At 38.7% G+C, this 24,769-nt stretch overlaps 1 protein-coding gene across 1 annotated transcript in view; it reads right to left on the reverse strand.

The window, feature by feature from the left end:
* The window catches only part of GFRA1 (GDNF family receptor alpha 1), a 143,178-nt gene that overhangs the window by 16,794 nt on the left and 101,615 nt on the right, over nt 1–24,769 (reverse strand). Inside the window, exons 5-7 of the mRNA XM_037399035.1 lie at nt 21,307–21,416; nt 15,425–15,559; nt 10,752–10,930 (exon numbers count right to left, since the gene is read on the reverse strand). Of these exons, the coding sequence (XP_037254932.1) occupies nt 10,752–10,930; nt 15,425–15,559; nt 21,307–21,416 (424 nt within the window). The remainder of the gene's footprint in view (nt 1–10,751; nt 10,931–15,424; nt 15,560–21,306; nt 21,417–24,769) is intronic.

Below are 24,769 nucleotides of genomic sequence, written 5' to 3' on the forward strand. Positions count from 1 at the left end.
ATTCTTTAGGACACATACTGAGTGAACCTATGAAAAAATATCCTGCATTATGCACAACAGTCAGTCTGTTTACTTGTGGCTCACAGAAAGAGCTAAACACGCAGGAGGGCTTAACCTGAGGAGGGGTTATTAGGCCAAGTCCACTGGTTAAAAGTACAATTGGGTGTGAAACAGGCTCTCCTCCAAAGTACAAGACTAAAATAAACATTTTGAACTCCTACTGATTCTGAAGGCAAGGAACTGAAATGGGTGACAGCGTCTTGTGTTCTGGAACTTAACAGCATGTTGAAAAATGCTGTAGAGTAGACGGTTCGAGTGTAATGTAGAAATCTATTATTCCAGTAAGGCAGCTGATTAGGACTCATAGGCATAAAAAGTAAGTAGAAGATAAAGCGTATGATTTATTTCCAGTATTTGATTACTAATGTACAGTGAAGACTGTAAGTAAAATGAGCAGACAGGTTAAAAGCAGAACAAAAATGTATTTCTCTTTGGATGTTTTGTTATCGTTAGTGCTTTTTTATTGAGAGTATAAGTTAGTCAATTTGGTTAAAAGACAGCATTTCATTTTCAGTGCTGTAAACTTGGTCTGATTACTTGAAAAATTCAGGCATACTATAGAAAAGGTTCCAAATTTTAGATCTTCAACAGTATACTACTTATGCAGCTATGTTGCATGTCATCTATGTATGCTATGTCACCAATGTATGATTTAGAATGATGACTTATTATTGTATTCTAATTTCCATTGGGCCTTTCTATATTTCATTTGCTGCTGGTAACAAGGAAGAAACTATTCCTAAAAAATCTTCATTATTACTGAAATGCTTCTGACCATATCTGCTGCATGATAACTGTGAGCTGGGTAGTTTAGTTTTTAAGAATATTAGTTTATGGGTTAGACAGAAATACCAAAGAATCATGTATATATATGTAAAGAGTAACGGATAATTACAACATACACTTAAGGATAATTGCAATGTACACAACTGTGAAGTTATTCCATTTTTACAAGTGTATAAACAAAAGCAGAATTTGATTAGGTCCTGTGATTGCCTCTTAATGACTTCATATGCATAAACATACTTCATGTACTTGGGTTTGCTGTTGGCAGAGGAAGGCAATGTATCCTCTTTAATCAAGGATAAGGAAGCAGGGTTGCCTCAGACTTTTTTGCCAAATCAAAATACAGACCTATTCCAATCTTTTAATTTCACCCCAGTATGGCCACAACCGCCAGACCCTTCCCCACTAACTTCCAAGGCAGCCAAGCCAGTGATGGCATGGTGGCTCCTCCTGTACTATACAGGCTCCTGCTCAGTCTTGTAGTCTTTTCCCCTCCCTGAATCTGCATTTAGTCATCACATCATTAGAGGGAATATAGACAAATGTATACTGATAAACGTCATACCAGAGTAAGTCTATAAGGCAGCTGAGTGCCCAAAGATTACAGAAAGGATCTGCAAGGACACACACGGACACAGGGACACACACACACACACACAAAGAGGAAAGGATAGATAGGAAAAGGATCTAATAAAGACTAATGGGTAACTAACTGGAAGTGAAGTTTCCGAGATGGGGTAGATATGCCAGTAAATTGAGAATAATAGTCTAACAACTCACATCACATAAATAGGAGGAACTAGTCTTGGTTATCGTTTCCCAAAGGGGAACTTTCCTCCATGACAAAATAGTGTATTTCCTGAATTTTTATTATCTCCAGTAGGGAGGGTTTCCAAGAGTACTAGAAGTGTTTAAAAATGATCGTTGTGTTTAGAGCTGTTATCCATGTATGAGTTTAAGGGAATCTGTCTCTCTAAAAGCAGTGTGATTTTCTTTGCTGGTACTGCAGAGGTGTTCAGACCTCCACAGGAAAGCTTACAGTTGTGGGCCAGGGCAAGTAACGCTGCCATGAGACTGAGTGTAAGAGGATGAACACAGCTGCCACCTCCACTTCCACAACTGGCATGTTCTGCAAGATGCGTAAAAGGAGACAATGACTTCACCTCCATTTTCAACCAGTGGGTAACAGGTTATCCTTTCTATTTTTCTGAGCACTGGAGTACTCAAATTCATACACCTTCCTCAAATGCTTTCACTCTACTACGTTCTTCGTAATGATTCAGCTAAAACCAGCAACAAAGCAGCCCGAACACTTGAAACTACTAAGGAATAGAGAATTAAACATATGCACAAGGCTCCTGAGGCTTTTGGAGAGCTCTGCCTGAAAACTGCTCAGGACCTGCTACAACAGGGTAGTGGCTTCCACATACGGCCCAGATATTATCCTCTTTAAAATTACTTTAGACTGAAAATAATCAGACAAAGCTGTGAGCAAAGGACAGTGAACTTTAACAGACACTTTGCTGTAGTAATAGACAAAATACGACCAAGCACTTGTCCCAGACAACAGCACAGCTTTGGTGTGCTCTAGGAAATCGATAGCTAATCTATGCAAACAACCTGTTGATCACTAAGAAGTGCAAAAGGTGTCCAGAAGTGTCTGCAACAAGCAGACTGCAAGAGCCAACAAGGGTGACAGCACAACAGGGAATTATAGCACAATTTAAACCCCACAGTCACCCTTAAGCTCTTCTCTGCCCACTTATATATGCATGGACTCATAAAAATACAGGGGAACAAAGATTTGGGGAAAAGACTGTGGGGCAGGCAGCCCCACAACCCTACTGCAGGATCTGTGAGCATCTCTCTAACCTCTGGGGATTTCAGGGAGGCAAACGTCATGACCCTGCACCAGGACTGTGCACAACACATCAGGGTCCGTCTCCAGGAGAGAGCCTTCTCCCCCACAGAACGAGGAGCTTCTGCAACAAATGGCTAGGCTGCTGTCCTGACTTCTCAACCCCTCTGCAAGATGAAGGTGGCATGTAATTTGTGCAACTGTATGCACCTGCGATTAATATGCTTTGCTATCTAAAATTATTTGGCCTCCACACTGTCATTTGTCTTAATCCGTCACACTACGAAACAAACACATCAATACCTGCTTCAATAACAGTGTTTAAAAGTACATTTCAATTATAAAAGCCTTGCGAAATCCTTTCACTTGCCTAGCCAATAACAATTCTTTGCAAAAATGGCAGAATTGATAAAGGCAGACTTTATTTGTTAAATTTTGATCTATTCTGGCAACTGCCAAGCTATTTTCATATTTTAGAAAGAAACGTCTCTGTATTGACAACTGGATCTGTTATCTGAGATAAAGATACCAGTCTTTCACTTCGGTGTTTGTCATGTATCTCTGTGGATATACTTTTTGAGGATAACATAGTGCATTAGCATGGTTTGTAATAGTAATACATATATTGTTTTTAGAGCACGCAAATACACTGTGTTTTCAGAATAAATAAAGGCTATGAGGTGATAGCTTCACTGAAGTTAACTGTAATTCACTGGGTTTTTAAGGTCAGGAGTACCTTTTCATTACGTGCCTGCGGAACAGCTGGCATGATGGCGTTCTAGGCTTTAAGTAGGACTCCTGCAAGCTATTCCCGTTAAAATAAAATAAAAAAAAAAGTACTAATGATTTCAAGAACTCTATGCTTGCTGTACGTTCCATTAGAAACCTAGTGGCACTATCGCTTTTGCCTGCACTTGCTTTGCAACGGGGCCTGCCTGCTGGCATAACTGGCGTTACTTTCACTTGAACAAGTATCAATGGGAGCAGAGTCATGGCTAAAACCTAATATGTGCTAACAGCAAACAATGTGTCTTAAACAAAGCACTTTGTCAAGTCCCATAAACGCACAATATATTATGAACTATACCTCCAAAGACAATATGATTAAACATCTACCATCACAATGCAATGACCTAGAATTTTTATTAGCAGTAGTTATGCCTTAAAATTAAATTATAATACTGTACTCCATTTTAAGGCTGGTTTTTGCAGGCTGTAGTGAGCTATTTGTTTTAAAACGGACATACATGATGAACTAGGTATTTGATTGAGAACTGAAGTTGGCTGACATTAGGAATACCTTTAATATGATGAAGAATCACATAAAGCAATAACATGAGCTATGAATAGTTTGATTTGGCTTATCTGATGTGATCCAATTTTCTGATTTCAGTTTGTTGTAGCACTTCGTATTTTTGTGGCTATTCCTGTAAGCGGATACTGATGTGAAACAGAAACAACTGTGGCTTAGGGGAACACTGCAAATGCTACATCTGCTTTTAGTAGCAATAATTTGCAGAATTCTTTCTGAGGATAAGAACTTTAATCTGTTCATAGAAATTTCAATTTGCTGTAAAGGTGTGTAGTACATTTTCATAAAGTTGTATTTTTGTAAGTCATTAAATTGGGTTTTAGTAACCTCATACTCATTTTCAATTGAACAATTATTAAACTATAAAACAAAATTGCTTGATTCCTAAAACTGTAATCTGGAGTTTTACAGTCTGCTATAAAGTGCTGTAGTATTATAATACACCAAAGATGCTCAGACTATTAAAACTTTTTTTTTAAAATGAACTGTAAAATATTTTATCATTGATGAAATAATTCTAAAGTATTATGCTCTCCAGCAGTATACATGCACAATATTTTGGTACAGTGAAAAGAATCCTAATCAAAAAAACGTAATTTAAACTGTAATTCTAACATGCAAAATAAGCCATTTTGCTGTCTTTCAGTAACAGAAGTTTATTACAACCAACTTCCAACATTAAAAATTTTTCATCGGATTATTGATCATTAAATATAAGGTCCAGTCTTGCAGAGAGCTCTACATGCCAAAGAGACTGGACACCTGTGTAGCTCTGATGCTAACAACAGAGATGTGCTGACTTACACTTTCAGAGAGTTTTACTCTGTACTCTGCTCCACAAATCATAACCGATCTCGCAAGGGGAACTCAATGTTCGACTAAGTTCAACCAAGGCCCCTAAATGAGAACAATTTTCTACTGACTACTGATGGCTGATGTCTCATAGCAACACTGACACTAAAGTGATACATCTGAACCTATAGGGTATGACACTCAGCTATATCCTCAAACTGTTCCTCTGATGTTCAAAAGAGAGGCAAAAGACTCTGTACTTAGAAATTAATTACCTATATTAATCAGATATTTAATTTCAGCGGGATTTCAACACACTTGAAAATTATCCATCTTGTGTGGTCCTAAATTTTTTGGCAATGGTGGTGAAGTACCCAAGGACATACTTGCTCCGAGTGGAAGCAGTCTACATGATCATACCATTAGTACATACGTATGTATACGTTCATTGCAAGGCAGCCTTTTGGCACAGAGTTCCACTGTTTGAACAGCCATGCAGGGGGACTGCTGACGACTTTCCTGCCTGTGAACACAGAGATTGTCATAGAGGCTGAAAACCCAAAGCTGTCCCTTGCTGACGGTGACCTCACCTTCTCTGGTTCTATCTGAGAGGTGCAAGAGCCACGCAGTAAATGAGTACAGTCTTGGGGAATTTTATACATCCACATTTTTTGAGGACCCACTCCAGCATGGTGCTGAAGCAAACAAAAGATTAACTTAACGGAAATCAATGTCAATGAAACCAATGGACAAAGCAGTCTCCGTTCTGGTAAAACACAGAATTTTGCTCGGTGCCCCAATATAAGATTAAAGGTGAAACTTTAAATTAACCTCGGCTGTCAGATTTTAATCTGAATGTGAAAATCACACAAGAGTTCCTTAAGTCCAACAGAATTTCTACTGAAACAAATATAAAATGTTGCTTTTTCAGAAGAAAAGCTGCCAACAGGTTCTCTAAATTACTTGTACCAGCAGGCTGACCCCATTATGTCAGCTAATCCTGGAAATACAGGAGGTAAATTTAAATCTTTTCCTATGAAACATTTAGTCAAATTATTTTTTGGTTGTTTTCTAATTTGGTTCTGGCACGGCACTGAGAGTTTTATATTCCTGTCCATCTTTTGCCCCAGACTATAACTTTCCACATAGTTGCAATGCCCAGAGGAAGAGGTCCAAGTATGACTTCTCCTGAGGGACAGAGCAAGAAGGGCATTTGAAAGGATAGTGCTTGCTTTTGACAAAATGAAAAAGAAACAGCAAGTTCACAGGCTGTGTGAAAGGATTGAGGGAAAAGGGTGCCAGGCATATGGGCAAGTTTATACCAGTTTTCAGGGGGTAAATCAAGTTCCTTTTGTCCCTATTCCAGTGAACTGCCCCAGCAGTTGTAGTACTCCATCAACAACACACCTACATACTGTCTGTGTTTCCTGCTTACATTCACCCTCCACCCAATTACCGGTCCAGGGAGCTCCGTACCTGCTGCGTCTTCATCCTCAGAATACTACAGTGAAGCTTTTAACCATCTCCAAACACCTACACAATGCTTTATACTAATAGTATTTAGCACTTGGGAAGCCACATTAAATAATTATAGACACTACTCCAAACACCAGATTAGCAGACCCTCAGAAAGCGCTGAAGACCTGCAACAGATAGATGGACAAGTAAAAGCACAGTCATTTTCAGTCTGTGAGTCATGTGTAAGTCCTGGTCTCCTCAGGGGACTGAGCCCTGTCTCCTGTTTTTGTCTTAAGACTTGCCACAATAGATATTTTTTCAAATCCCAAATTTATGTGGAATTATGTGCATTTGTGGAAGAACAGCTTGCAATATGACCCGAGTCTGTTCTAAACACTCACTAACCTTACATGCAGATAAGAAAGGATCGACGTATTTAAGTATCTGTATTTCTCTTTTCCTCCTTGTTCCCCACAAAATGTTTAGGTTTTTTTAATTCCTATCTCATATTTTTTAAAAAATTTTGCTGCTGAGGTTACAATGGCATTCACATACTGGTATGTGCCTTTGGTCCAAAGGGCCATGCATCTCAACTACATGTGTCTGCCGTTCACACGTCTCCAAAACCCCAAAACCTTAAATTCCCTCTGAATGCTGAGCTAGGGTTAACTAGAGCAAGACATTCATAATAAATGTAGGAATACAAAGTATAGAACTAGTGAGGAAGTTGATAGATTTTGATGCATAAATTGAGACTTAAATGCCCTTAACCATCTTTTTTTGTCTTGTGTAAAATGTCTTCTAAAATAATAGAGTAAACCCAGTATGAAAGTCTTATTTTTTTAATCTTTCTCGATGATGTAGTAACAATTGATCTAATCTAGTCTAATCTATCAATTGAAGTTTATTTCATTATCATCTTTCAGTTCCATGCATCTCTCCCAAATGCAGAAGCAGCACTTTTCTTGAAGAATACATGGTGTGAGTACACATCCAAACTCGTTCTTTTGTCCCTTTCAAATAATCCAACCTGACGGTTCAAGCAGTGGGGACAGAATGTGAGACCGAAAGACCATAACCATTTTTTGGCTGGCCGACTGAATAAAAATTATGACTGAGAATGAAGGATAAACAAATACGTCAGTTAAATAGAAAACGTTAGAGCGAAGCTATCAGGAAAAGGATAGGGACAGCAATTACTTATACACAACTGTGTAAGGAGCACACTGTTGGCATTCATCTTCCATTTTGTTCAAAATATTTTATGAATAATTTTTCTGTGGTGCTGAGGATCCTTTGGAAGATGTCAAGCACCTCAAAAAATCCATGAATTTAGCATTTTATATAAAACTAACCACTACTTGCTCTCTGTGTTTAGTAAAATTTGTTAGAAGCCAGGTTTACAAAAAGAGTTTATAGGATGCTTGACAAAGTAAAGCATCGTGCTGGCAAAGATAAGAGTGCTGATTTAATTTAGGGACAGAAGAAAAGAGTATACTACACAAATACATATGTAAACATAAAAGAAGCATATATCACAAATCAAAATTTCTCTGTATCAATTTGAAATAAGAAAACACCACCACAAAAGAACTGTAAACTCTTGTAGCAATAGTAAACTGAAATGAAGAACAATTTCTAAACAGCACCACTGAAGCAAAAATTATTTGCAAGTTCAAACCTTCAACAGGTATCTGAAATAAATAGAGTAAGGTAAACAAAGAGTACCTCACGTTTTCTTTAAGCATTCACAACCCTTCCAACACCCAGGTCTGCATGTGCGCAGGAGAGTGTGGCACAGCGACAAAACCATTAGTATATTCTTGCTTTTCATACAACCCTTCTGAACAAGTCAGAAAAACATGCATCAAAAATTGCTCAGCCAGTGACAGTCTTGGCAGATTTGGGTGTATGCCCTGTATTTTACAACCCCAGGAGGTTAGATTTTGTTCGTTTTGATGGCAATTTATACTAATCAATCACTTCCTGCTCTTTCCTCCCTTACTGTATTTATTTCCGTGGCAATTTATACTAATCAATCACTTCCGACTCTTTCTTCCTCCACTGTGTTTTTAAACCCACTAACTCAGACTTGTACCATCTCAACGATCATTGCCTTATCCCCTCTCTGCCTTTGTCCCTTTGTGCTGCAACTAATGCTGTTAATTCTACTTTTCACAGTATTTAGGCTATATTGCCTTTTTGAAACCTGCCAGCTCAACTGCTAAGCGTATAACAAAGGCCTTCAGATTGCTTTTGGTCGCACCAGTTCCTGTTTTGAAAGTAACTACAAAGGCATATTTTTCATGGGAGGAGAGCCTTGGAATGAATACCCTTCAGTGCAGTACGAATGCCTCTAGTTCTTTTGTAACATTTGCATTGAGGTTTAGGTCTCACATGCAAAGTGGCACCATACTGTCCAACAAACACAGGCTTCTTTAAAAAAAAAAACCAAACAAAAAAAAGTGTGGGCTTGTTTTGGCTCTGTTCGTAAGTTGTTTTTTGGGTTTTTTTGAAATGCATTAAAATATAAGAGCTTTCTTCTTTGTGTTTCAGTTCTGACAGAAGGAAGTAGTGAGCACCAGAAACGTACTTCACATGAACAAACCCGCTTAATTCACGTAACTTCAGTGACCTTTTAGTGTGGACTTTATCTAGAGTTTCTCCCAAACAGCAGAAACCATTTGTTTAAAGGAAGCTGTTTCTTCTCGTGTCAGGTATAGCAGGGGTACATGTAACACAGCTCTAAAGCAGTGCTGATAAACGCACGCGGGATGCGACTTCAAAATGCCAGAGTAGCATGGGTAATGACAGGGAAGAATGTCATTCCTTTTCAAAACACTGAAGTACTTCAGGCTTGAGGAAGGTTTGCAAATCAAACTGAATCCAACAATATTTGTGATCAATTGCTGTTTCCTCAGTTCGTTATTTACCATTTGTACTTTGTTAGCACCTGGAGGCCTTACTCTATAGGAGACTATACGAACACTGAAGGAAAAGGAACGTTTCATCTATCCCATAGAACCATACTTTAATATAACACAAAGTGAATTAATAACATTCCATCAAGGTCTTCCTTTAAATGCAAGCTATTCCAAGTTTTAAATTTAAAAGATTAAACTTCTTTTTAGCGTATTCTATTTGGTCAAATGACTACTGCGTATAGAAATATACGCCTACAACTCTCTCCCTCTCATCAATAATTTACAAAGCTTAACTAATAATGAATGCACAGATAGGAAAACTAGAATTAAAACAGAAGGACCTAAACTCAACACCATCTATTATTAACCCCATACACTTTGTGACTCTCTAATGCCTCTGAAAAAAGTGAATTCATACGCAATCTGCCAACACAAAATAGAGTGAAGAAACTAAAACGGGATGAAGATGACAGAGTGGTGCACAAAAACTTAAGAAGTAAAATACATTTCCAAGGGATACGAACCCTCCATTTTGGTGAACATGGAAACTTTTATATAGCTTAATATAAAGAACACAAAATCAATCTTTTATAAGTGAAATGTGAATATTAAAAGTGTGGAAGAGTTTGAGAATCCAGAAAGAAAGTATCTCAATACCTGATGAAAACTTAAAACTCGGACAATTTGATTTGTGTCACATAGTAACTTTCCTTCTGTAAAGACAAAAATAAACAGGCCAAGCTGATCTATCCCTGACCTAATTTTGCATTTAAACCACCAGATATTTTTATAACCCCAGATTCTAATCTGGGCCTAAGGATGTTTTCATTTTAAGTTTCCTGTTACCTCTTTCTTGCCTTCATTTTGCAGTCGTCTCCTGCCTGAGTTCTTCAAACTCCCTAAGAGCTGCACATACTGCCTTTAGCAAGTGATGAGCCTCATTAAATCCAGAATGAATCAATGACACGCCATGAATAACCTAACTGAAGTGTCAAAGGAAATCACTTACAGCCATTGGCCAAAACCACATCGTGACTTTGACCCCAGCTCAGGAAAGCGCCTGATTCAAATTAGCTTCCATCCTTGTCCAGGTTCTTCACCACGGGGTTTGTAGCACCACGTATTCTCTAATACACAGACCTACCCAGCCGAAAAAACCTCTTAAATTTACTGCCAATAACAAAAGAAAGCAAGTAGCAGGACATGCTAGCTGACATTAAGAGTTCCCTCTGAATTTGGATTACTCAGGGGATTAATTTAATCTGACATATTGTGGCAGGGTTTGGAGACTGCCACGTTCATACCCAAACCTGTGACAACAAATTAAATACAATGCTCTGTATAGTCAGAGAGGCAATAAAGTCCACTTTCAAATATGCACATTTCTGATTTAAAATGTGTCTGATATTTTACAACATATCTGCCTTGTAACTACAACATGAGAATAAAAAGATATTCCAATTTAAGCAGGGATCTGTTTATGCAGCAGGAGACTACTCTGTATACACATCGATGAAAAATGTTAATTTCCACACCGCAACAAGTTACAAGACTCTCTTACCTGCAGGTTTGCACATGCTGGTGAATCGTTGTGGGTGGGTATTTCATTGTTGGTGGTCTCCGAACCTGTGTTTTTAACTCTGGAAGCTGTTGTAGTTGTGGCTGTAGTGGTCTGTACTGGTAAGATTGGCTGCCACACGTTCACATCAGTACCGTTGCCGAAGGCCTGAATTGCATTTTCTGTAAAAATAAATTACAGAGAATTTTCCATTTCTAAACAAACAGCAGAAAGCTGAACTGACTTTTAAACCATTATTATGATGACGATGATCCCATTGAAAATATGTATTTATAGAAACTCAATTTTTATGCTGAAAAATGTGTCTTAATTTTGAACATATCAGAAACGATAACTGAGAGTCCGGGGTCACATAATTATCTGGTGCAGCCTCCTCTTTGTAATGTTCCCAGTAATTCTTGACAGAAGCTCTAGGACTTACTGTAATCATATTTGTCACCACCCAATGAATGCTACGTCCTGATTCAGGCAGGTGATGTTACATAGTGAACTAAATACAGAGGGCAGGCAAAATATTAATTTATTTCTACAGCTTGTTGTAGTAAAACTAACATGCCTATAACTACAAAATGTTTTAACTAAGACAATCTTTTCCTTACAGTTTTCAATCAAAATCTGCATAATTAGGTGAGGGAAGCATACTTAAACTAAAACTTTAGAATATAAAAGTTAAAAAGCTTATCACAGTTTCATGGGATTAACGAGTGTGTTTATGGCAATAGTAAATTGGTTGGTTTTTTTCATAAACAAATAGAAAAACAGTTTTTAATCAGGTCTTTGGGGATTCAACATGGATTTAGGGATTTCTTATTTCAAATTCTTTGTACAAGAAATCAAACAATTTCACTGGGGACTAATATGTGGAAGTTATTAATACTTCTGCTCAGTGGTATTCCTTGCCTTATAAAATAATTTACATTTCATTCTCATCTGAAAGAGATGTATTTTATTCTGATATCAGTTTTTAGAACTCCAACATGCAAAGAGAAGGATTTTTAAAAGGCACCACAATCAGCTGGGTGGATGGAGACAAAGTGGGAAGAGTGGAAAGATATTTTTCTTTGTTTTCCCTGAATAAGGCAATATATATAAAGCAATATTCTCCTATGGCTTCCTAAATTAACTGTAACTCTCTGTTTCCATTATTGCAGGATCACAGGAATGCATGCAATCCTTCCGGTTTTCTAAGTAAAAGTGGTCTTTACAATTCGACGGCTTCAATTATTTGATTGAATCGTACCCTATGATCCTTATGGGTCCCTTCTAACCTGAGATATTCTATAATTCTGTGGTAGAATTATAGAATGGTTTCGGTTGGAAGGGACCTTTAAAGGTCACATAATCCACCACCACCCCTGCAATGTGCAGGGACATCTTCAACCAGATCAGGTTGCTCAGAGCCCGGTCCAGCCTGACCTTGAATGTGTCCAGGGATGGGGCATCTGCCACTCTGGGCAACCTGTGCCAGTGTTTCACCACCCTCATCGTAAAAAGTTTCTTCCTTACATCTAGTCTGAACCTTACCCTCTTTGAGTTTAAAACCATGACCCCTTGTCCTATTGCTACAGGCCCTACTAAAAAGTCTGTCCCCATCTTTCTTATAGTCCCTCTTTAAGCACAGAAAGGCCACAGTAGGGTCTCCCGAGAGCCTCCCTTCAGGCTAAACCACCCCAGTTCTCTCAGCCTGTCCTCACAGGAGAAGTATTCCATGCCTCCCCAATATTTTCATAATATTTCAGACACATACATTATATTTTAAATATGTTTATAAATATATATATATATATAAAATTTTCATACATACTTCAAATATATTTAAAAAAAACATAATGACTGTAAGGAGGTGCTTCAAGTGTCTAATTGCTCCAGTAAAGTTCCTCTCAATAATTTTTATTAACTAACTCACTGCTTTATGCTTTTCCTCTTACTTGCCAATTCTTTTTACTGCACTATAAGGCAAGTGTGAACAAATCCTTTGAACAGATAGGTTCGGTTCATTCAGTTCAGTAGGAATTCTAGAGCATGTAAACAGATTTCAGGACATTCACTTTCAGAGTAGCTAAAGTAAAGTCTTAAGATGGATTTTCAGAATTTAAGACTGGCCAAACCTTAACTGGAGAGGCAGCAGTTAGGACCACTGTAATATTACCAATAAACTTGCATCTTCCAACAAAGAGGATAAAAGTACAAGCAAAGTAATACACAGCCCCACATTTTAGGATGGAATAGATCCTATTTGGTGCCTATTAATTTGGATTTTTAGCTTTCTTGCGATTAGGCCAATTTCACAGTTCTCATATAAAACCATATTCGACAGGATAATGCTAAGATAAAAAAACACTGTATCTAAGACATGTGAAAAGAAAACAACACAACGTTTGTCTTTATTTGGACTAATTATTAGACTAATATTAGAATAAATATTAGAACAGACTGGGATTTTCACTTGTATATTCACACTCACCTTCTGAAATCAAAACTTCCACTCTTGTTTCAACTTAAAATCTGTTGCAAAAGGCTTTTCAACTCCAGAGTGGAATTTCTAGGGAAGCGCTTAACAGAGGTGCAAGACCAGGATTTCAGATGTGTATGTGGGACATGGTAAACTCAGCTTTGTACCCCAGCTCCACACCAGACCCAGTACACACATCACCTGAGGTCTTCTGCTTTCCGAGTCCCCTAGCCCTCAGGAGACAGCGCAGCTATTCCACTTTGCGTAAAAAACCCAAATGGGTTTTTGAATAAACGTTTAAGCCCGGTACTCCACATCTTCCTTCTATAACTGCCTCAGATCACTGGTTTATTTTCCACTTTGAAGGGGAAATACACTTTATCAAAACAGACTAGCAAGAAATTACTAGTTTCTTCCCATTAGGGAAAGTCATTTTTGTTTTGTCTAAAAAAGGTGGCAGGGGTTTTAATCTCATCCAATAAGCAAATGACATTTTCTCCACTCACTGGAGGACCTATTAATGACAGTAACAATCAAAAAATAAAATTTTAACTTTTCCCATTCTCTGTAAAAAAAACACTTTGTATTAAACCAGAAACATCTTTAATTTCTTCATGAAGAAGACATCTTCTACAAGTAGGATGACTATAATTTGTCTCACAGTAACCTCTAATGTCTTTGATTTGTCTTCATTAATGCTTTTATACTGATGGCAAAAGAAAGGACAAGGGATCGCTCTATCTTTATATTCTAAAGAGAACCTGTAACATTCCACCAGTTAATACATTCACAAATGAATAAAATCTGATGTATTACAGTACATGTAAGTGGCAGCCCCATTAGGTTTGAAGGTCTGATGCTATACTGTTAAATTTTACCCAGTCATGGTCTGAATTGTTTTCTGGGTTTGGGTTTTTTTTATTGTTTGTGAAATGATCCTGAGTAAATGATTCCTCCAAAGCTCAATAAATATTGCTTCTAATAGCAACTCAGGACACTCACTTTTTGTATGCAAAGCTCCCCATGTCTTCAGAACAACGCTGCCTGTGGAGAAGCTACCGAGATGGTAGCAAACAGAATGGAGATTTTCAGACCCTATACTAAAATACAGACTGAAGCCTGCATTTGCATTAGCTCAAGTATATAGGGCAGGATGGGACAGTCCGGATCATCGAGTTCATTTGCTATTTTTGACAAAAAGCAACAACATATACTTCTTTTCATAAGCTGATGAAATAAGACTTTTAAAACTGGTAAGATTTTTTTATTCTCAAAACTCCCACTGGAAGCCTATTCCTTAACTTTCATCTGATGGCTAAAAATTTTCCAGTTTTGAGCCTAAACATGTACGGCCAGTATCTCCCTTTCTGATCTCATGCCAACATTGTCCTCTAGGTTAAGTAATCCTTTTCCCTTCCTGGGCTTGCCCCTCTAATGCAGTTTCAGAGGACAGTCACGTATCTTTTCAACTTCTGTTCTGCTAGGCTAGGGAAGCCAAGCTCTTTTGGTCTCCTCATTTATCTGAAATTAAAACTCTGATGCACACTCCACATCATCCAATTATGCTGCTGCAGGCAGACAGGAAATTTGAAAAGAGAACCTGCCAAAATCGACTCCACTGAGCCATTCTGAAATTTATAATAGTCCCTAATTTGGAAGCGAGTTTGACTGAAAAAAAAAAAAAAATCAATAATTTAACAAAATCTTTACAATAGGTACCATCCAGACTTGTTTTAAAACCAGGCATCTGAAATCAAGCAACCTAAGAAACCTGAAGCTTGGCTATAAATTGCAAGCACAATCCAATTTATACTTACCTACAGCAAATCCTTCATATCACAAACTACATGTCTTTTTTTATATGAAGTTTTTAAATTATACAGAAGCCCCTCAGGTGTTGCAATTTTTTGGTACAGATGCTGCCAGAATATTAGGGTCCAAATATGATCTGTGATGTAAACATTTTTCTATATGATACAACTTTGTTACTTTAATTTTTTTCCAAAAGCTTGTGATGTTTGCAGTCTTGACCATAAACTATAGTAGCAGACATACTTGTTTTTATTTAATTTTTACACCTACAGCAGAATCATGCTTACAAAGTGCAAAGAGATGGCCTTGATATAGCATAACATCTTTAAACAATAAAGACATCCAGAAAACATCCTAAAACACATGTAAAGACATCTGATTTTGTACTTACTAAGGCATGTGTTATCCTGGAAGAAATTCAGAAATTTCAGGCATTCATCTATGTCATTACCGCTGTTGCTGCAGTCACACCACGGGGCAACACTGAGACTATTTGAGTCTATGTAGTTTGGGGTCATCACCGTGCCTGTTAACGAAGAGCGAAGTACAGTGTGGTGAGCATCCTTTGTACTGAAATATTCTTTCCATACGAAGAAGATAGCAAACAGCACTTGGTAAGTTGTGTATTCAGAGCTGGATTCACAACGCAGAGCCATGGCAGGGCTTTACCTTCCAGTTGTTGGCTCCCTTTGCCCTCTGACACCCAGTCCTGTGCCATACTTCACCCCCGCCGGTGTTTGAATGCAGCCACTTTAGGGACTGCAAAATGACTTGCATGTTAGAGACCCATTCCTTTCCTCCAAAAAGATTTATATTGCAATCCCACAGAGAGCTGCTGCATCGGTACAATTGACAGGTGGCAAATAGTGGCACAGGTGATGGATGGACTGGGAGAAGGTGGGAATCTCTGAAAACGTCTTTGCTGCCAAATCAAACATATGTGGACCTGTGTCCTTCAAGTTTCACTCTAAAAATACAACTTTCCTTCCTCGCTTGTGGGGTTTTTTTCCTCATTTTTGTTCTAGCTGCAAATAAACGGCTGAAACTAGACATCCAGACCTGCGTTCCCTCCTTGAGTCTCCAGCCAGCCTGAAACACATGAGCAAGGAGAATGTTAGCCATGCTGGGAGGAGTGCTAATATGTCTTGGAGCAGTGTTAACCCCAGGGTGTTCGTTAGGGACCTGCCAACAGAGCGGGTTATGGCAACAAACACAGCAAAACCATATCCAGCATGCATGAAAAGGTACAGCAGATTCTTTGCAGGCAATAAATTGCTATTAATCTTGCTGTGTCACTACTTTTCAGTAGTTTCCTGTTTCCTAACCATTGTCAACAACTTCCAACCACAGGTTCATTCTAACTTGATTACACAATCTTGGGTAAACATTCTCACGCTTATATGTCAACTTAAGGCTACCAAGAATGAAATGAAACCAAAGAAGGCATTTTGTGTCCTACAAGATATACAGCAACTGTGTCACCATTCATCTGGATCAGACAACTGTTATGTGATCAGCACTTATTCAAACCAGCAGTCTCACTGAAGGCATTAACCCAGCAGGTCGGATATTTCAAAATTCCCTCAGGAGTGAGGAGTCTGAACATGTATTTGTCTGACCAAACAGAAAAAAATAATAAAAAGAGGCAGGTATTCCAGACCTGTACTGATGACAGCTGTTGCAGGAAACATGTTCCTCATTTGGTAATCTACACTTCTAGGACAGGCTGTACATTGTGAGGATGTGTGGTAGCATCTCCTCAAAGCTGACATCAAAGTAGTCATTAAGAAGATGCAATATATGAAGGATAAATATTAGAGACCCAAAGTGTACACTAGGAGAAGAACTTTGGTCCATAGGTCTGGGGTCCAAGAGTCTGAAGTAACACACAGGAAAGGGCTATCAAACATCAAGCTAAAAAAAATGAACATTAGAAATAACACAAATCGCAGAATAATGTCAAATAGCCTTTCAGGTAGCACTGGGAACTAAACAAAACAACATGCAAACTGCTTCATAACATGATACGGGAGACAAAGGAGATGAGACATTACGAGCTGGCCTGGGAAAATGGATGCAGTCCTACTGCCAAAGTCACAAAAAGCATCTTTTGTCTTGTTTTGAGACATTCTTAAATTAGAATGCAATCCCATATCTTTATCTGCTTCCAGCTTTTAACAGATAGTTGCAGTATAATTGCTCAAATTCTACATGAGATTAGCACACGAGTAAATAGCACTGTTCAAAATTTATTAAATAGAGGTAGAGAATTTAGTAAAATAGGCAAATATCATTTGCACCATTAATGAAAACTTGACAGTAGTTAAATAAGAAGAGTGATGTTAAATTAAAATAAAACAAATTAAAATATCTGTCCATTATCCATTTGATGGTTCAGTACACAATTTCAACCATGTGACATGATCTGAAAAGAAGTGAAAGAAAATTAAAATCAAGAGGATTTTGCAAATGGAAAGAAAACAGTAGCTTTAAAAAAAATAGTTTAAGAAACAAATGCTTAGTGAAGGGTTAAAAAACCAGAAATGTATCAAGGAAATTTAAAAGGTCACTGAGGTAAGACTTTCTTATCGCAAAAAGGTACTAAGGTAACTAAAATGGGTCAAGACAGGGGCTAAAATTGTAACAGATACCGAGGTACAATTAGGGTTGACAAATATGGGAAAGACAGGACAAGGAATGTGTATGCACAGCACACAAACTGTACATCCAGCAAAAAGAGAGTGGCTGAAAGAGCAGCTAGTAGAAAATCAGACTGTCATTTAAACCTGGGGGCAGATGTGAACCCAAGCAGATTATATGCTTGGTGTCCTGAGGTGGATTTTCTTTTTTCCCTGCAACGTGTGTGCCTTCCCCTTCCCCACCCCGCTGCTAGCTGGCATCTTGGAAATTCTGCTGAAGGGCAAGAATGGATCAGAGAAACCGTGGTGGTTGGCAGTAAAATAGGACATGCTTGGTTGTTTGTGTTCTACCTATCAAATACTTCTGCGGTGGTCTCGGTAGCAGGCAGCAGGTATCCATATTTTAGACCGAAGCAGAATTGACCTGAACACAGCCAAGAGGTTGCTCAAATTTGGGTCAGTTAAGCATGAGAAGGATGGTTAGCCCAGGAGGAGGGGCATGCCACTGAAGTTCCTTTGGCCCAAAGCAGCTCCAGCTTATTCACATCAACTCTTACGGAATTCCTAGGAACCCCAGGGAAATTAGTTGGATTTTTTTACTGAGGACAAGAGAAAATGTGTCAGAAAGTGAATGCTGAAGCAGATCTTGAAATCAGCAGCTAGAACAATACGTGACTGATGTGGGAGTGAAGACAGGTCCAGATGGCTTAACTAGGCTGCAACCAAGCACCAAATCTCAAAACACGGCTGTCTCCAGTCTTGCTCTACATTTAGTAATTTTTATATTTTTCCTTTAATTTTTAAAAATATATTAATTTATCACTATTACTACAACAAGGAGCTTAAAACAATGAATTAAGATTGTCAAAATTCCTGTCAAAAATATACAAATCTTTATATCTGTAACACCCTGATGCAAACCTTAAAGCACCCTATACAGCCTATTCTCCATTTAACTGGTAAAGCACCTCAGATCAAAAATGTGCCTGGCTCCATTTCCACTTAAGCAATTCATTTCAGGTGGGACTCCACTAATTTCAGTGAAGTTAACTCTGATTTACGTCACCGTATGTGACAGCAGAATCACATCTACTATATTTTCCATAAAGAATCCTCAGTTTCCTGAACAAACTCTTTGGAGGTGCAATTTTTGCTACATTTAATGAAATGGCTAAATGAAATAATATTTTATTTTAATGAACAATATTTTATCTTAATTAAAACACCTGGACATCCTGAAGCTGTGATGAATGAATAGATCTGTAACAGCTTCTTACCCACAGTCCATCTATCTCTTTGTCCTGTGTTTTACATGCATTAAGCAGACATTTGCAAGACTGTATCTCTGATTTCTATCTCAGCATCTTACAAATTTGATGGTCTTCAAATTATTTGCTCCACTTTCATATCAGCTTGACGTCAGAAGCAGGAATTTACTGCTTCAGCACACGCAAGGTTGTTGTTATTTTTTGGTAACCATCTTGGTTTATCAGAATCACTACCAAGTAAAAACTCTTGGAACACTAGTCAGTTCCTATCTTTTTGCAGCAGGTTTAGGGGCTAGCAGGAAGGAAGAAAAATGTTTATTTCCTCCTCTGAAAATTAGGTCTCCTTTTGATTTCAACTCCTTAGGGATGCATTCCACATTTCTGATGTGTTGGATTGTTTTGCAGCATGGTCATCCACAGTAACATCAATTGAAAAATGGATCCAACAAAACTGAGAACAAATTCACCAAGTCCAGCAAGAACTTCTTGGCAGCTCTTCCCCAGAAGTATCTATTAGTAACAGTTACTCTTTGCCAGCTGCTAGACATCTTAATCTCATTGACTAGATCAGATTTCAGGGCGATTCAATTCCTTGGTTTAGTGTCAAATGACATTCTGTCATAACTGTTCATATGTCATACCCTTTGCCCAGTGCCTTCATCTCTTAAGTCGTAGAAGCATATCCTTTGGAGCCATCACATCTTATTTTACCAGTGGCTACACAGACTTAGCTCACTTGTTAACTGCTAGGGTAACAAGAATGGTAACAGTAAGCCAGTGAATATAACTTTCAGACATTTTTCAGCAAACCCAGACTGGTATAGAATTTTTTTGTTGTTGTTGTTATGTTATATTATCTCCAGAGACATTTATTTAACAGCAGGATCTGCTTCAGGGCCTCAGCTGGGACCTTCACGCCCAACAGAAGGGGATATTACTGCATAGCAGCAGGTGCAGGCTGTAAGCTTTAAAACATCATATCTGGTGGCCTTTAAAATTTGTTTGTTTCAGAGTTTTGACATTCACTTATTCTGTACTGCCCAACCATGGTATTTCTACCATAAGTTCACCTTCCTGAGATGATCTCTTTCAGGAATCAAATGCTGTGTGTGGTATACGGAGTCTGGCTTGCATTCGGGTATCCTTGTGCCTGTTGACAGTCAGGAAGGTGACAGCAAAGAAAATTAATTATGTTGGGGAGAGAGGAAGATTTCAGAAGATAAATTTGGTCTCAGTTCACCTCATTGACAGACATCTCAGGAAACATTTAGAGTAGACAAAAGGACATCATGGAACGAATAGCAGCTGGAAGTGGAACAAGGCTGGCTTGGTGTCCTGGTTTTGGCGGGGATAAAGTTAGTTTTCTTCTTAGTGGCTGGTGCAGTGCTGCGTTTTGGATTTAGTCTGAGAATAAGGCTGATAATTTACTGATGGTTTTAGTTTAGTAGTTGCTAAGTAATGTTTATACTTAGTCAAGGTCTTTGCAGTTTCTCAACGCCTGCTAGCGAGAGGGCTGGAGAGGCACAAGCAGTTGAGAGAGGACACAGCCAGGGCAGCTGACCCGAACCAGCCAAAGGGCTATTCCGTACCATGGGACTTCATGCTCGGTACATAAGCTGGGGGGGCTGGCTGGGGCCAGCTGATCGCTGCTCAGGGACTGGGTGGGTATCGGTCAGCGAGTGGTGAGCAACTGTGTTGTGCATCGCTTGTTTTTTCCCCTTTGTTATTCCTCTCTCCCTCTCTCATTACAATTGTTGTTATTGTATTTTAATTTTTATTTTATTTTTATTTTATTGTATTTTATTTATTTTCATTATTGAATTGTTCTTAACTTATGAGTTTACTTTTTTCCTAAATCTCCTCCCCATCAGGGGGAGCATGCAGGCGGCTGTGTGGTACTGAGTTGCTGCCTGGGGGTTAAACCACGACAGTTGGTCTACTGTCTCATTCCTCAAATGTCCTGCAAACTTCCCCTGAAAACCAAGAGGTACTTACCCAACTTTGTGGGAACAGCTGCAAAATCAACCAAGCTGCAGTTTCACTTGTTCTTTTTAACTTCCTACTTCATAGTCCCGCCCATATTCAACCACCTTATTAAGCTTCACTTCGTAAGCTTGAATTTATCCCAAATCCAAGCACCTTCCTCTCCTTACCTTCTGTCCTTACTTTCCTTGCAACGTACAAATTTGCCCCGGGAATCTCTGTAAGGTAACACAGGGCCAACACACTTAGGTGGAGAATATTGCCTAGTATCACATAGCACAATATGATATTTCAGAGGGGTTTTTTTTCACGTGGGCCTTCAAAATATTCTTTGGATGTTTTTCGTAGACCAAACATGCCCTCACCCTTCCCTGCCACCTTACCAATAAGCCCCGAGTAAGCGAGGAGGCAGTCAGCATAGTTCTCCTTCAGACAGCTACTAACAGACCGTGACTCAGGCTGGCAGTTTGTGAAGAAATCTGCAAGGCGAGATCTGCAACATGAAGAAAAATGCGTATCTTTAAAAATCAAGCCTGCAGGCATTCCTACCTTTCACACTCTTTTTATTTTTGGACAAGGCTTAATATTCTTTAACTTAAATGTATATTGGACGCATTTCAGCTGATGAGAGTCTCCTTCTGAGACAGATCTCTTTCCAGCATCCATTTTCGAAGCCAGAACAAGAAAGTGTAAGAAAACAGTTAAAAGGGACAGAACAACAGGGAAATGCCTACCCTGTACTAAAAGAAATGCTCTGCATTTTCATGCCAAAAAATAGACAAAGAGGGATTTTATCATATGAGCAGTCATTTTGGATCTGAATTCTAACTGGAGTCTGTTATTCTACAGATTCAGAACAGTTTCTGCTGTTTTACTGATTACACAAAATTGTATATTTGTGCTCAGTAGAGTCTTCTTACTACATGATTTAAGGCAGGACCTGCTTTGGTATTACCCCTAGTTTCCAGGGAGTGGGCTTACTCCTGCTCCGGACTGTCCTGCCGAACCAGCTGGCTGAACTGGGGTGGCGGGCAGATCCAGATGGCATGGTCCCCACAGCCCCCCAGAGCCATGGCACTGAGAATTTATTTGTTCTTGTAAAATGTCCATTTATCCGAAGTCTACAGTATTGTGCCTGGGGCTGAGAAGAAGGGAATGTGTGCTCTGCATCAAGTTTTGCGGCTGAATGGCTGTATTATCTTCACATACCTCATTTACCCCACGTCTAAGATGGGGAGAGCACTGCTTACTATCAGAAAATGCTTTAAGACTAGGACTGAAACTGTACTGCAATTAACAGATTACTACCACGTTGCAAAACGAGGGTGGGGGGAATAAAAATAAAAGGACGAGCAGTCAGGAACTCTTCTGGTTATTTGTGCTTTAAAGCCACATAATGCTCCCATTCAGGTCTGTAACATTCGAGAGGCATCACTGAGGTGAATCAAGGTCCCACACCTTCCAGCTGCTCTCCTGCCCATCCTGCCCTGCTCTCCTCAGCTCCACTATTGCTGTCACTTGGACCTGTAAACTTGGAGCAATGATTTTTGTTTATTTGTAAAGTGTCACTTAGACCTTCGTCTCCATGAACAAAATTATTTAACCTTCCTACTTCAATCTACTCTTCTGTGAAAAAGGGATTAAAATGTTCTTTTGCATATACCAGCTCACAGCGATGTTTCAGGATCAGGTGTTTAATCTTTGCACAGCCCTCTCAAAATCAGGATAGTATAATCTATGAATTTTCAGCATTGCTCTAGCATTATGTAGATATGCAACATAAATGCTCTTTTTCAGTTTTGCAAAGAAAACACAAAAGTTAGCAGAAACAAGTGATTTGCAAGTTATTTACTTTATTTGTTTACATGCTCCAGAGATTAATTATCTTTGTCTGCTTTATTGTTTTGCCTATCTCGGAATGGGATTGGATGTACATCATTAATTGGCCTGAAAGTAGTGATGGGCAAACTTCAAAAGGTTCACAGGCTTAAGTTTGAGAAAGCATCCTATAAATAGACTGTATGCAAACTGCACCTGAATTTATCTGAGTTATTCTCACGACCTCTTTTTAGTTCCATCCCTCAGTAACTGTACTGACACCAGAAAATCCATGGTTGCCTTCAAACCACAGTCAACTGTAAGCTTTTCACCCCTTCCTTCCCCCATTTAACCATTTAACCTTGAGACGGGCGTTTGTACCCAATTGCTTTTAATACCTGTAAAAAGTCAAGCTCTCTACTGATCCTGCAAGATGCCCTGTATGTATACATAAATTTCTAACTTTCCATAAAATCTCTACTTTGCTGGTGAATATATACTGTACCTACCAGGGAACACACTGAGAAGAAACGGATTCCAAGGTATGGGAAGAGATAAATAACAGCATCACAAATAAAATCTGGACAAGGAAACCCTATGTCACTGCAGTGATTCCTCTCAGTCAGTAATTAAGATCGTGGCTTGGATCCAGCCTTCTGAGCGACTGTGAACAAAGACAGTTGACAGTTTCTAAGGTTTTCACAAATTCTGCTAATACCTGGATGTAAGTCTGTTTAAGGACAGAATACAGTCTATTACATCTATCTAGTATGAAAAATCTTTGCCATGGTAGACAGAGCAAGCGTGTGGTACGTGTGATATTTTTGCATATTTTTTTTTTAAAGTAGCTCCTCAGATTTAGATTTCATTATTTATGTGACCACAAACAAATCTTTTTGGAGATGCAATTATATGGTCAGCATCCTGATAATGCTGAAAACATTTCTTGCAATCATTTCATCATTCTTAAATGTCCAGTTCTCCCTTAGATTATTAGGTGCATTGGTCCAGAGATCAGTAATACACACCTCTTCTCCAAATGTTTTTAAGGACTAATAACTATGGAATAACACCAGTCATTTACTAGCCAGTCTGCTTAAAGAATGTATTTGTTGTAAACCCTAAAGGAGGTTAAAAATTGCTCTGCTGATCTCTTTTGCATACAGCTTGATTTCTATGTTAATTTTGGAAAAAAAATTGTGGTCATAAAAGGTAATGATCTGATAATGTTGCACATTTAAGTTTTCATAAGCCAAATATAGTTCAGGTAGCTCTGGTCCAAGCATTATTGGACATCATCATAACACCTCCTCCCTAATGAGTCATCCAAACTTCATACCATCAAAGTTCTCACTCTCTCCTGAGCTGTTAACTACACCTGATATTTATGTGGATTCATTTCCACTGGAGATAAAGATAAGGGCAGCGTATAAAAACGGAGAGAGACCTCCATTCAGTATTTTCAGCAAAGGTCTGCTGCTGAACACTTGCTGAAGATCTAGCCCCAAACATTTCCAGTAGACTGGCACTGATGAAACTATGCTCATCAGCCATACCAAAACGGTGATACTGCCATGTATCTAGAGAGAGAGAAATTAGCTGAATTAGAAACCACAGAAGTATTGCACATGATATAAAAACTGTCTGGGTAAAAGAGACAATCCTTTTAGGACGCCGAAAAAGAGCACCTGGAAGATAGCGGTCCTATAAAAAAATACACATATACTTAGGGTTAACTTAGTGTTCCTTCAGCAGGAAGCAACTTGTAGGTGGTAACTTGTGGGTAACCATCTGACCCATGACTGAGCAGTTTGGTAATCTGGAGCAGAAACAGCTTGTACCATGTGTGCCTCCAGCTGTGCACAATGTTACATGTGCAATGTACATACATGTTAACTACTGCTAGACGGCTGGATAGCGACAGGCAGTTTTACATGGCACATAACATGCAGCAGGACCACATTTAAAAAGAACTATTAATTTCTCTTTCTGTTGAATCACAAATCCTCTTTGTGCACAGCAGCATTA

Source organism: Falco rusticolus, chromosome 9, assembly GCF_015220075.1.
Source record: "Falco rusticolus isolate bFalRus1 chromosome 9, bFalRus1.pri, whole genome shotgun sequence".
NCBI classification, from domain to species: domain Eukaryota; kingdom Metazoa; phylum Chordata; class Aves; order Falconiformes; family Falconidae; genus Falco; species Falco rusticolus.